A 13,909-nucleotide genomic window follows, 5' to 3' on the forward strand; every position below is an offset into this window, starting at 1 on the left:
CTTTGCTTACTTTTGAATTTTAAACCCTGGGAATATATTCCCTATCTGCAAAATAAGAAAAGAAAACTTCCTCTACCTTAACTCTGCCCTCCAACCTGCCAAATCACGGAGAAGGATCCAGCTGGGTTACTTTTAGAACACAGATCAAGTTTCCCTTTCCTTGTGGTCTGACAGACTGCGTGCCCTTGGCTCGAGGACTGAGGCTTACAGTGAATCCGCCCACGACTGCGGCCTCTCATTTGCAAGGCCCCACGAGCTCCTCTAACCAGTGGGCCGCCATATGGCTGGCAACAACTCTGCCATGGCCCTATCCCTGCCCTCAAACAAGGGCAGAACCCAGAGCTCACTGGCAGTTTCTTCGTTTGTGCATCCACAATGAGAGAGCTCCTGGTGAAGGCACCAGAAGCACTTCCGGGCCTGGCAATTCACCCGTTTTCTTGGGGATTCCGAGAATTGTTCAAAACTCTTTTCAGCAAGGTGCTAGGAGGGTGAGGACAAAAAAAAAACCCCGAACAGTTACCACCTTCAAAACAGTGACAACATGCACGCACACGTAAGACAGCTGGGTGAGAAGCTAACAGTATCATCAATATTTAACACCATGAGTGGTGTGGGCATCGGGACCACCACAGCTCAGGGGAAGATGTCCCTTCTGGAAGAGGTGGGAGGCGGCCAGCTCCGGTGGTCTCCCATGCCTGGGGGTGCATGTTACTCTCAAGGAGGCCCCGAGCCTAGAGGAAGGCTTGTTGTCAAGCGAGAACGAATCATCCAATGAGAAGATGCTGCAGCGGAGAGGTCACCAAGGGCTGGGCAGACTAGCAAGTGCACGGCTGGGGAGGGAAGGGGCGTCTGTGGGCATCTCGGGGGACGCCAGCACAGGAGGCCCGCCGCCCCACCCCGGTCAGATTCCCGAGGCCAGTGGGTGAGTGTGGTCAGCCCCACTGGACAGGTGTTACGGCTGCCCACCAGGGCGCTGCCCACGACTAGCCGAATCTCGAGCTACACTCTAGACGGTGCTGGCCATTCCCGGCACTTCACTGTGTCACTGGCTGCCCATGTGCACAGACAGGGGCTTCCCTCTTCAGCGCACCACAAAAGCCATCCTCTCCTTGACCAAGGTCTGCCTCAACAAAATGGCGGACGGAAGACACCGACATACACACACACACACACACACACACAGGCACACCCCCCACCACCACCCATGCAGGAACGAAGAATGTTGTGACACAGAAGCAGCTCTTGTGCCACACCTTACACTTAAGGATGGCGAATGCGGCTTCTGTAACGCCACAACACGTGAGGACGACTCTACAGGCGCCCCTGGCCATGACTTCTCACCCTGGGGATGCAACAGGCAGGCCGATGTGGACAAACCTTTCCGGGAATCCTTAGTTCTCCCCATTCTGCTACTGACTGGGTGCCTGACGCTTAGAAAACCAACACATGGACTCTGACGACAGGACGCCTCCCCATATCCAAGCGCGGGACCAGGTGGCGGGGGTTCCGCTGGCCTTTGCAAGGACGTCCTCGCCCTCTGACATTTTACACACTCAATTGCGGACAGAGAATTTTCAACGAACGGAAAAGACACTAACTTGCAGCTCTCCTTCCCACCAACCGCCTGGGTTCTTTTTCCGGATCAGAATCAGCTGACCAGGGGCCAGAGTGAGCTGCTCGGGGCCGGTGGCCGTGTAGCAGGCGATCACCTGCGCGATTTCTGGAAAACAAGATCAAACATGGCGGCGCTGTGTCAGGGTCAGGAGAAGAAATTCTAGGAAGACACAGCCACCTCCCCAGTTCCCAGGTTAATGGGCTCAAGGCCAGTGCCCTGGGCTGGTTTTCTGCTCAATGAAGGGGGCCACTTTGGCCCCCATTCCATGGCCTACAGTCCAGATGCTCCTTTCACAGGCTCGGCCGGTCTTTTGGTTCTGCTCTAGGACCTCCTCATCCTCCCTCAGAACACATTTACCAAACTTCTCTCTCTGAATCCCGTTCTTGCCCCTCAATTCCTACCCCTTCTGTCCCGGGCCCCCCCACCCTTGCTGCCCGCCACAGGGCCTGGTTCCTCACCCTCCACACCACAGGGCTGGCACCCAACACACTCACCGCTAGGGAAGTGAATAAAGGGACTCCCACCCTCCAAGTAAGTAGAAAGATGAATTCTATTTTCTTCAGAAACTTTCAGGGACCTGGCGCTAGCTGATCTAGATGTTGTGGCTTTAGGCTCTCGACCCCACCCACGTGACCATTTTCTCTGCGGCTCCCACTCTGAGGGGGATCCTTGAATATCAGATGGGAATCATGTCAATGCATGTTTTCTTTCATTTTAGGTTTAAAAAAAAAAAAAGAATCGGGAGTTAAGAGAATTTTATGCAAAAATAGTTAAGCAGGGGGGGAAAAAAATATAAACAGTTCTGTGCTTTCGCTAAATGTTAAAAATCTCATGGGAAAAATTCCAGCAGCACCACAGACCAGGCTCTGAAAAGTACATTTCTACTGGCACAGGAGGTCGAGTACGAAAAAACAAAATGCTTCTCTGACTGAATTCTGGCATACCCGCAGTGACTGCTTTCGGAGCTTCTAGAAGCAATACGGAACAAACTGTTCTGGTCTTCCACGCTCTCTCCCCACCACAACAGATCTTGAAAGAAAGAAGGATTGAGGGAAAGCAAGCAAGCAAGAGGTAAAAAGGCCCCCCTGTCCCCTGACGGTACTTCCTCCTGCTCCAGAAAGCACACACACTAGGCAATCCCTTCTGACCCCGTTCTGCCATCAGCTGGCGGCCACTGGGCTGTGAGGGGGCAGGCCCGACCCTGCCAGATGCTTCGGGGAGATCAGGGGCAGCAAGAAAGAGGCCAGCTTATACACACCTTGGCCCTGCTGAGAGCCTCTGCTGGGAAATCTGTGCTGGGGGTAAGAATTCTCCCCTCACCCGCCCTCACCCGCCAAGGACTAGCTCTAGATTCCAAGAGTTTCTGGTCTGGAGAGAGTCCAAGTGAGTGTCCTATTTGGCCTCAGACTTTCCTGCTCCTCAAAGGACCTGGCATGCACAGCCAGCAATCTGCCCCCAGCTTTCTTCTCTGTCTTTTGTGTCCCTTAGCAGCTTGCTGGTTTCAGTACAAAGTTAAGCCCATCTGGACCCTTTGGAATGACAATTCAAAATGTAAAATCCTCACAGCTAAAACCGAGATGGGAACCCAAATGTCCCAGCCTCTGGAGTCTGACTAAAATCCTGTGACAACCCAAGAACCCACTTTTCCTTGTCAGGAAAGGCCTTCTGGAGCTAAGCACCAGACCCAGAAACACCAGACTATCCCCCCCTCACCCCTGCCCAGAAGCCTGCCAAGGACGCCCCCATCTACCATCTCCTATGGACACAGGAGCAAAAAGACGTGCCACGCAAATCATATGATTTCACATCTGCGTCTTGTCCCTCGAGTTCATGGTACTATTTGTAGAACATGTGATTTTGGTTCAATTACCTACAGCACTGAATTAGGAGGGATGGCTGTATCGCGTACCTTCAGTGTGCACCTGAGGAGAACCACCCCGTGGCTCCTACATTAACGGGACCTCTACTGTGCTCTTTGAATCCTGGCCACGGTTTCTGTCCTGGGACTGAACTGTGCTGTCAGGAGAGGAAGTGAGCTTCCTGGACCTCCCATGAGATGAGGCGCGGCGGCTGCACCTGAACCTTAGAGCTCCACGTGTTACAACCTGTCCCCACCTTGCCTGATTCGCTTCTTCCCGACCCATGAGAACACTCTGTCTAGCGACGTCCCCACTCCCCAGGTGTGAAGCAACAGCTAGAGTTCCCAACCACGAACATGTAGTGAATGGATTCCGAGAAGACGATAAACTCCAACCCCTCTTACGAAAGAGTCTGTTGTCTTCCCTTCCAGGCTTCCCGCCCTCCCGAACCAAGATTGGGAGCAACTAGCAATTACATTCAAAACACTGAAAAATAAGCATCAGGGTTTGTAACTTACCAGGTTTTTTTCCTAAACTCCCTGTTTTCCCAGCAGTTCCAGAGCCCTTAAAACAGAGCAAAAGGTCTCATTTGCATACTGCAGAGTTTCGTTCATGCAACTTCAAACACGATCAGTGACAACACAAGCCCGCTCGAGTCCCCGGCGCCCCCCGCTCATTCTGGGGAAACACAGCAGCACTGTATCAGCTGCCATCAGATGGGTATCAGGAAAACAGGGGACAAAATTAAGTGCTTTAAATACACAGCTTTTACCCTCTTCTTTGGAGAAAAGTGAACAAAGGATGCGGCACCGTAGGGTCCCAGAGGGCTCAGGTGCTGCCTGTGTGCAGACCACGTGTGTGCTGTCCCCGGGGTCAACTCCAACAGGGGGTGCCAGACCTCCTGGTCTAGGTCCTGAACACTGAGCTCCTGCTTGTGTTCAGATGGGTCTTAAACATTTCGCACATAGGAACTACAGAGCCTCTGACTGACATCCATGAGCCCAACACCCATATTCACTACATAAAATGTTAACAGTCTGCTACACTCGCTTTAGAGCTTTTTTTTTCTTTTTAAATAACGGAAACACCATCGTGGCCATTCAAACATGCCTCCCCCATCCCATTCACCTCTTTACCCCCAGAGGCAGCCACTGCCCTGCGTACCCTTTCCGCCCAAATCTTACAGCGTATAAACCCTGAAATCCCTCTATCAGTGCTGGCTGCACATTCCACAGAAGCAGACCAGACCAGAGGTTTTTGTTTTGTTTTGTTTTGTTGGCAACTATTAATTGTTCCAAAGTGCTCTGGGGTTGAATTCCTTTATGGATACTCATGGAATTTTAAACCAGCTTAATAAGCCAATAGGGACCTCGAGTCAGGACAGGGGCCAGATTGCAATCTGTCATTACTGAGGGCTTTATTCTGAATTGATTTTCATTCTTGAGTCCCTGTCTGGCAGTAAATTAAGTATTCCAATCAAGACAAAACAAAAAAAAAGCTTAATAAAGTAAATGACAGTTACTACAAGAATAAAAACATGCCATTTATCTAACTTATCACAGTCCTTTTATTTTGGTTACTGAAATTTAATAACCATTTACCAGGGCAAGTCCAAGTTACAGTTTTTACTCTGATTACGATTTCTGTACTAACGGAATATTTAATACCCATCTCCCTTGCTATTTTTAGAGGCTGCGTATCAAAATGAAGGAATACTAATGAAACAAGATTCCAAAGGACCAGTTAACTTTCTCAGTACGGACTTAGAATACACTTCCTTTAGTCCATGAAAGGATCAAGGTATTTGGCAACACCCAGTAATAGGGTCCAAACAGCTTCAGTGCGGTCCCCGCTTTTCTTTAAGTGGGCTCTATGCCCAATGTGGGGCTTAAACTCAAGACCCTGAGATCAAGAGTGACATACTTGACTGACTGAGCCAGCCAGGCGCCCCAGTGTGCTCCCTTTTCGACACCACAGCCAGCACAGAAACTAAGACACACTCAGAGGGCCGCGTTTTGTCTTGGACCCCCTCAGGAATGCGGGAGAAAAGCTGCCTCAGCATCTGCGTCCCGGCCTTTCTCCCAGAGAGCAGGGAAGCCAGGACAGGACAACCTCTCCCATGCCCAGAAGGGGCAATTCTCGTATCTGAGGCTGGGTCTGGTTTTAGCAGGAAATTTTCCTTAGACACTGAACTTTGCATCCAAAGAGAATCAAAGAGCTGACTTTTTAGACTTTTTTCTTCCTTGTGAAATAACGTAGCTAAGTATTTGTCCAAAATCTTTAGCACTTGTTGGTTCTTCTGTGTCTCAAATTTTAAGACCATGGTTAAAAAGCATCTTATAACTCAGTTTACCTTTAAAAATTGTCAGGGTTTTTTTTTTAACTTATTAATTTCAGTTTTTTTTTTTAATAGAAAACTATAGTTTATCAAAATACAATGTAAGTAAGTAATGGTTTTGGTCTTTTAATTGTTCCAAAAGGTAGTCACTTTGAGAATCTTCATGCCTAGTGGTAGAAATTGAGTTTAGTTTTAGTTTTTCCCCTGCGCTTCTGAAATATCTTCTGAATGATTTTTATTGGATCCGACTGGATTCTTGGAGAGAAGCCCAATTCTCCCTCTCTGGGTCTGCCGAGGACAATTCGCCCGCTGTCCTACCAGAGAGAAGCACTTTCTACCAGGCTTCTGCCAAATTCTCTCAGGGTAAGCAATGCAAATCCCTCCTTGGGTGTCTTAGTAAGCTGCTCTGGAGACCACAGCAAGGGAAAACAAAACAAAACAAAAAACCACAAAAAAACCCCCCAAACAGCTAAAATGACACTCCCTGAAGAAACAAAACCCAAGCAAAATAGAAATTGCTCCTGGGCACCACAGGGAAGGCGAGAAGAGAAGGGGAAGCAGGGGGCCCAGCTCCAGGCTCCCAAAGCAGCTGCAGGTACCAGGGCCTGGGGACAAGCCCAAGGTCCACCCTCGTACTGGCATGCTGATGAGAAGGGAGCCCTGTCCCTCTGGCTTACACCTAAGCCAGTGTTAGGAAAAAAAGAAAAAGAAAAAAAAGAAAAAAAAAAAAGCCAATTTTTGTTGGTTTATTTATGTGCAATTGATCTGTTAAATGACTACATTGATTTGCCCTGAAATTCTCCACTAACGTGGAATGTACCACTAAGGGACAAGCTCCCAATACTCCGGGAGGGGGGACACCCCACCATTTTGTTAAACTTGCACCACCTCAAGACCACTTGGTACACAACTGGATTTTTAGGGCCCCGTGTCACAACAATGGGAGCCATTTCTGATTTATAAGGATAACAGCATTTAGAAGAAATTCAGGCCCCCGATCAGTGGGCCTGAGGTACCGAGGCCTAGCCCAAACTGTTATCGAGCTCTTAAACCTTACGTCTTCCTAACGTGTAGGCAAAAATATAAATTTTAGAAACTCTCTAGTGTCCCATGTTCTGGGACCCGCATCAGCACATGGGGAAATACTGCTGCGTGCCCTTCTACAGGAATCCCAGATCAGCGACCCCAAAGGCCTAATGAAACACGTTCACTCCAAATCCTCCATCAGTCACATGCGGGGGACAGAGACCAATGCTGAACAGGAACCCAGTGACTCAGCCCAGCCTCCACTCGGCCCCAGGGAGTTCTTCTGCTTGTGGGAAGCCACGGCTTACCCTGCCGCACCAAATGACAAGTTCAAACAATGTCGGGTCACTCTGTGTTTGCTGTCAAGTTCCTGGAACTTAGCCAAACCCATCAAAGCGTTCCACCGACAAATGTAGTGGCTTCCCACAAAGAGAATCACCGCACAGAAAGGGAGAGGAAACAGTTAATGTGGGTTTACCTCTGAGTCCTTAAGCCTCACATAGTTAGAAGGGAAGACTCCGGACTTGTCGCCCACTGTTCCTGTCCACCAGTCACCATCTTTCTTGGTAACCAAAATCACATCCCCTTGCTGAAAGGTTAAATCGCCTTGCTCAGAACTCTCGTAAGTGTACATGGCAATAAATTCTGGTGGGGAGAAACATTGAGATACGGAGAGAGCTTGATTGTTTACAGAAAAACCCAGACAGCTTTGCAAATGCAAGTTTATGAATAAGGAGATTCGGATAAGATCCATTCAAGAGAAAGGCTTGTCACAGATAAAACAGAATTGCAGAACACCCTGGGCTCCGAATTCCCCAATTGCACATAAACATTTAGTAACTGCAGACAGAGGCACAATTCTTGTGAAGGCCCAGCCTTGGGAACCAAAAAGGCCAACTGCACGTCTACCAACACGGAGTGCCAGGCGTGAGCTAAACTTTAATGTCATGATTTCCTTTTAAGTGTAACCGGCGTTTACATTTACCAAGTAGTCGTGCTGAGCACGGACTTGGACGCGCCGACACACGGGCTCTTCTACCCACATCAGATACCGTAATTCCCACTGGAAGGGCACCAAGTCACAATTGTGGAGAAGTTTTAGATACAGTATAACCTTTCTGTAAATTAAATAAGACACACTGTTCATTATTCAAGTGCCCGAGTGAAAACTTGTGCCCTTTTGTGCCATATACACGGATGGTGGGAAGCTGTTAAAACACAAAAACAAAGGATACACACGATTTAGTTAAAAACGGGCATCCATTTGTCTTTCAGGGGCACAGACAGGAAGCAGGGGCTGATAATAAAAGTAATGTCTCCTCAATCCCAGAAAATAGCAAACCTTTCTGAACAAGTTGGAAAGCAATCTCGGTTTCTTACATTTTATTATTCACTTCTTGAAGGAGGAGAACTAATGTTTTTCGTGGTCTTGCATGGGAAGGGTGTGCATTCCAGAGGAACGTTTTCTTTTTAATCGCAAAGAGCTGACTTTACTAAGGCTCGGAAAGCAAATCGTATTATCCAGAAGATCACTACACTAGGGCGGGATGAAAGATTTACAGAAAGATGAGCCTGGGTTTCTTGCTTCTACTTTTTCTCCATTTTATCCTAGGCTTTTGGGTATCTTTTTGAAAGTAGTTAAAAAAAAAAAATCACCATTTACCTAGTCAGCAAGTACATTTTTCTGATGCATGATGTCTGCTACTGGCTAAAACTTCAGAGGGAGCCCTTAAATTCAGAGCCTAATGTTAATTAATGGGCAGAAATTTAGTATGGAGGAATCCTTTTGGCTCATTTTAAGAGCCTCTGCAGGGGGTACTAATGAAAGCTAAAACAAACACAAAAAACCACAAAGCCCTCTAATGCATGCGCTAATGTGGGCAGCTCTGCATCGTGGGAGAGCCCTCCAAGGCTGCTGCGTAAGCCGTGGTGGCAGTGACTGCTGAGGAGTGCGGACCCCGCAGCAGACCCAAGGTCATCCAAGTGTGCAGGGAGACCAGAAGCTTCTGAGTCTTGAGTCCTCCACTCGGCTCAGGCTCACCTCCAGCTACAAATGGAAAACGGATTTCCCACACGCGGAAATCCAAGTCTAGCGGTCTTGATAAGGGCATTCTTCTTTCATTACTATCTTCCTTTCCCTAGTCTCTCCGTCCTCCGACCCTTTCCTTCTGTGCTGCTGTCACTTGACCCTTAGCTCGAATGCGGCCAGCTTAGACAGGGTCCTCGGCGGATCGGCAGATGGAGGCTTCTCCCAGTGATTCCTGCGCTGCAAAGTCGCTTTCTCAAAAACGGATCCAAATGTTGAAGCTACTTTCAAAATGCTTCAGAGTTCAGAGGCCTGAACTCTGGCTGAACCTAGGACTGCAGCCTGCGATACCAAGGAGACTGGAAAGACCGTGGCTTTGCTCGCCCCAGCGTGCACACAGGCATCTTGCAGGACGGGGTGGGGACTCCGTGAGAACGGGAACATGGGAGGAGGCCCCGCGGTGGCCCTCCCTCTGACCTCCCTGTGGAGACATTTACCACAGGGCACTGGCCATTCCCAAACCTACAGATCTATTCAATCTGGTGTATGGTTGACTTGAAATGTGATCGCCTTTAATGCGGTATAATAAAGGACTCATTAATATACATCGACAGCTTTCCTCTGAACATCAACTGTCAGGTTCTCCCACGGCCCCCTGGAAGGCCAGCCATCTCCCTCCTAGTGTTTCCTAATATTGCTAAATCACCTGACAGTGGATGTAATAAATGTCAGCGGGATGACAATCTCTCTCTGTTACCCAATTTAAACGTGTGTGGTTCACCTGTAACCTCTGCGAGGCCTCAAGGGATAAGGCCTCCATACGTGTTTCCAAACAAATCAGCATTCATCGGAACTGTTCCTAGATGAGAGGGCCCGCTGTGCCGAGTGGCTCACCGTCGACAATCCAGGAAACGAAGTAAAAAGGCAAGAACGTTAGCGGACACTCACGGATGTCTCTCCTAAATGCCTGTCACAGCTGATCTCCTAATCCTTTGCAGTAACTCTCTACCCAAAGGGGCATTCACTATGCCCACCTTCCAGATAAGGAGGCGAAGGCAAGCTCACGAGTACGTGGCTGGCAAGAGAGAGCCGGGTATAAGCTTCGTTGGATAAAATAATAGTGAATCTGGGCAAAACCATAAAATCTGCTTTATACAAAACTGACCACACACGGTGTGTTTAAAAAGCTTTTTGGTGCCTCGTTCTGCTAACCTTAGTGGATAAAACACTCATTCAGATGACTGATGAAGCACATATAAACGGAACTCTGCTAATGTTCGTTTCAGTGGAAACGGCAAAGATCCAAAAAAATGCTGGATTTGCTTGGCAGAGATGAGGTTTCTATGGCTGTATTTATAAACTACAGACATTTTCGCTTCCAGAATTCCTTTTGGAAAAGTAACTGTGTTACTATGAGCCTGAAAGGCCACTGCACCTTAATCCTTGCTGTTTCCCCCCGAGACAACTGTTTTCGTAATTCTTTCACAAGGCATGCTTTCCAAGGAATGCAACAACTTCATGATGGCGAAGAAACTAAATCAAACACACCATCTACAGAGAATTTATCTGAGGAACCCACGAAAACTTGGGACACAACCGGGTGGACCTCTGTCAGCTAGGAGAGCTGACCCGACTTCTGGTGGAAAGCCGGGCAGCTTCAGGCAGCGGTCTTCAGTTCGATGAGAACGGCCACACCGAATGCAGAGAAGACGGGAGATTTTTACCACTGGAGCCCGGATTCTGTGGGTTTCGTTCATTTTAAACACCACACGTGCATGGGCACGGGTGATCCTCAGAATTATTTCATGAAAACAAAGCCCAGGAAATCAAGCCATTAGTTATTTGTGTTGTAAATACTCAAAATGACATTTTTAGGCCTGATGTGGTTATTTACCAGGAACCGAAAAACTAAGCTTCTCTGTTTCCTTTGAGGTCAGGGAGACGGCAGAAGTCGCCGGGACAGCTTTACTCGACTGTGTCATTACAGTTTGACAACAAAACACTGATGTATAGATCAGAGGAGAACGGGCTCTACGAGGGAAGCAATGGCCACGATTCGGCCACAGAGATGCTCCCCAAGCTGGATCCCTAGTGACGCTGATGGGCCTCTTTTAACGGTCAGAGGGCTGGTCACCAAATATCATGACAAGATTCAGTGTTTATGGTCAATGTATCTGATTCTGTTTTGAAAGTCTCCATGAAGTACTCTGCTTCGGGAAAGATCTAACTTCTCATCTTACCTCAGAGTGGGACACATCGGATGTCAATCAATGTAGTCAATTTTAGAATGAAATCCCGTCTCATTTCAAACGTTCACTGCTCATATTCCGTGATCCCCAGGACCCCCCCTAAGGAGCAGAACTTGACTCGAGTTCTCACCTTCTCCAGAAACGGCTGGCTTGGCTGCCGGCGACGCTACTCTCTTCAGACTAGCGGGACTTTCTGAAGAACCAGAATCCATGCTGGAAGAGGTGGGAAGAGAAGGTACTTTAATTTTTATCTTCAAAGAAATGAATACAAATGACACTGATTTTCTTTCTTTTTTTTTTTTTAAGCTGCTTAATGTTTAAAACTCTGCCCCACCTACAGCGGAAAGAAGCCCGATTCGCTCAGTGAAAACACAGAATGTGCAACAGATACCAGATTCTGAGCTCGCATTCTTGCTTCTCAGTACTTGCTACGCGGGGTGAGCAGCCAATGTACTGCTCTGTTTGCAAGCATGGAGGACAGGTGCTTGTCCACAATTTTTGCCATTTTTCTCTCCTTGACGCTCATAATTTGTTTTGAGCACCTACATGATCGCAATAATTGAACTACAACTTTTATGTTAAAAGAGCCATGCTCTAAGGCTTCTAACAAAAGAGAGAATTCGTTCTTTCTGTTATTTCCCCAAATGTTTTGAGCCTCTAAGTCTTCGTGTGTATCTGGTGTAGTACTGGGTACTACATACGAAGAGAGGCATAGTCTGCAACTAATCCACAAGAATGTTCCAGGTCTCAGAGTAGAATTCCCTCTTATAGAAGTCACTGAAAAACAAGATATGCAGCCTTCCACAACTGAAGGAAAGAAAAGACCACTTATTTGTCAGAGGCTGCCTTCTGCAGGCACAGCTCCTAACTTTCGTAGTTTAGAGGATCTGGAAGACAAAATTATCCTGCAACCCCAACTGTGACGCTTAACCAGTGCAAGCAATACTTTAATGCCTAACATAGTTTTCATCTAACAGAAGCAGATAAACACAAAAATACCTTGTAGATTTCCTTATGGGCCCTGAAATGAGTTTCACGTAAGACTTGGGGAACCAACCCTTCTGACCTTGAACTTCTCCAAACCACCACATGTCTTGCTGTTCCAGGACGGTGATGACATCATTTTTGTTAAAATTTAAGTGGTTGTCTTTTTTGGCTCTCCAAGGATACAGCGCTTGGGCCTGTAGTCCCTCCACCTTCTCGCCCTTGTGTGGAAACACATAAAGGACCTCTCGTTACTCCGCGATCGGTTACAGCTCTGGCGATATCAGCGCTGGCACCAACGCCCCTTTCCAGCCAGCGCACATGGGCGCATACACAGCCACAAAGGGCCCTGCTTCAGTGTAGCATGGGGGCCAGATGCGTCCCTGTGTCGTGGGAATCACTTCCTTTCAAAACAAGAGGCGAAAACCTGCCAGCCTACATTGTCTGGCCATCTCGAATACCCCCTCTAACCAAGCCAGGAGGTCACAATATGTTTTGTGGCACCTGGCCCTGTGCCTCTTCTGTCTAGTTCCACTTTAACCCCCAAGGGGCCCAGGGCACCCCTCCCGCATTTCCAAAAGCATTTGGACATTTGGTGGAAGACCAATACGGGAGCAGAAACAGTATGGAATCTCAAAGGATAAGGGATTGATACGGAGTTTAGGTGGACACGGGAAAATATGCCCCATGTTGGACTGTGCTCGTTTTAGCTCCTTTTTAGAGACACGGGGCGTAAATGCCTCGTGATCCCCTGTGAACGTCTACATCCCAATGTGGTTACAAAGAGGAATGAAATGCGATCTCTGGCTCCCCAAAATAATTTAGGTTAAAAAACTTTATTAACCACAAAGCACCATGAAAAGGGACAGTATGATATTCTCAGTAAAGACTTCACAATTAATGCAGGAGAAAGAGATATACACAATCATCCATAGCACTTGGCAGAATGAAATCTACCACCAATAGGCTCCAACTGTTCACTGCGGGAACACAGAGCAAAGAGGAAGGAATTCTGCCTGAGGGCAACGGGGACAATGTCACAGAGGAGGCGGCACTGGAGTCGGGCCTCGAAGGGCGAGGAAGACTGTGCGAGCTAGGGCTTCGGAAGAAGGGCACTCCAGGCCGAGGGCACAGCACCAGCAAAGGCCTCGAGGTGGCGCACTGCAAAGGGTCCGGGAAGAGGAGCACAATCTTGGGGTGCGTGGAGCCTAGTTTCATGGAGGGGTGTAGAAGAAGATGTGGCTGGAAAGGCAGGGTGAGCCATTCATTATCTTCTTAAAAACCGTAACATAAAACCATTACAGTATCTTAAGATAATACTAAAAAAAAGTCAACTTTCCATCATGTGTGAAAATGGACAGAAACAAAGGATAATGGCCAAAGACAGCTCATTCAGAACCAACATGTACTTGCCTTTAGAAGACATTTTCCTAGCAATGCTTGATGGTGAGCACTGACGCAGATCAAACACCCCAGTGGCCATGGGGCCCACGGCTACACGCCCATCTTCCTGGGACCTCACCTTCTGAAACCTGTGACATCCCTCCTCCATCTCGGCTCCATACTCTTTCAAATCCCACAGAGTCTCTGCCTCCCATTTTCCTTCCTTGGGTTCCCAGGAGCTTCCCGTCCCCAGCTGGACGTCCCCAACTTGCGGCTGTTTTGCGCTGTCCAATCCTCCCAGCTGCTTCCATCCGCCCCTCTGCCAAGCCACTTCGACTGGCTGAGTCCTCACCAGCGTCTCGTGAACCCTTCCCCTGAGATGCCATCCCTGTGCCTGCCTTGTCGACCTTTCTGCAGGGACACAAGCAA

The 13,909-nt window shown here is 48.2% G+C and overlaps 1 protein-coding gene across 4 annotated transcripts in view; it reads right to left on the reverse strand.

Moving 5' to 3' along the window:
* The window catches only part of ITSN1 (intersectin 1), a 214,038-nt gene that overhangs the window by 46,015 nt on the left and 154,114 nt on the right, over positions 1-13,909 (reverse strand). For 2 of the 4 annotated variants that reach the window (XM_044250981.1, XM_044250982.1), the window contains exons 22-26: positions 12,113-12,318; positions 11,244-11,326; positions 7,317-7,483; positions 3,993-4,038; positions 1,599-1,720 (exon numbers count right to left, since the gene is read on the reverse strand). In XM_044250981.1, the coding sequence (XP_044106916.1) occupies positions 1,599-1,720; positions 3,993-4,038; positions 7,317-7,483; positions 11,244-11,326; positions 12,113-12,318 (624 nt within the window). Of the gene's footprint in view, positions 1-1,598; positions 1,721-3,988; positions 4,039-7,316; positions 7,484-11,243; positions 11,327-12,112; positions 12,319-13,909 lie in introns of those variants that run through there. The other 2 variants (XM_044250984.1, XM_044250983.1) reach the window with 2 other exon arrangements.

Source organism: Neovison vison, chromosome 6 (genome assembly GCF_020171115.1).
Source record: "Neovison vison isolate M4711 chromosome 6, ASM_NN_V1, whole genome shotgun sequence".
NCBI classification, from domain to species: domain Eukaryota; kingdom Metazoa; phylum Chordata; class Mammalia; order Carnivora; family Mustelidae; genus Neogale; species Neogale vison.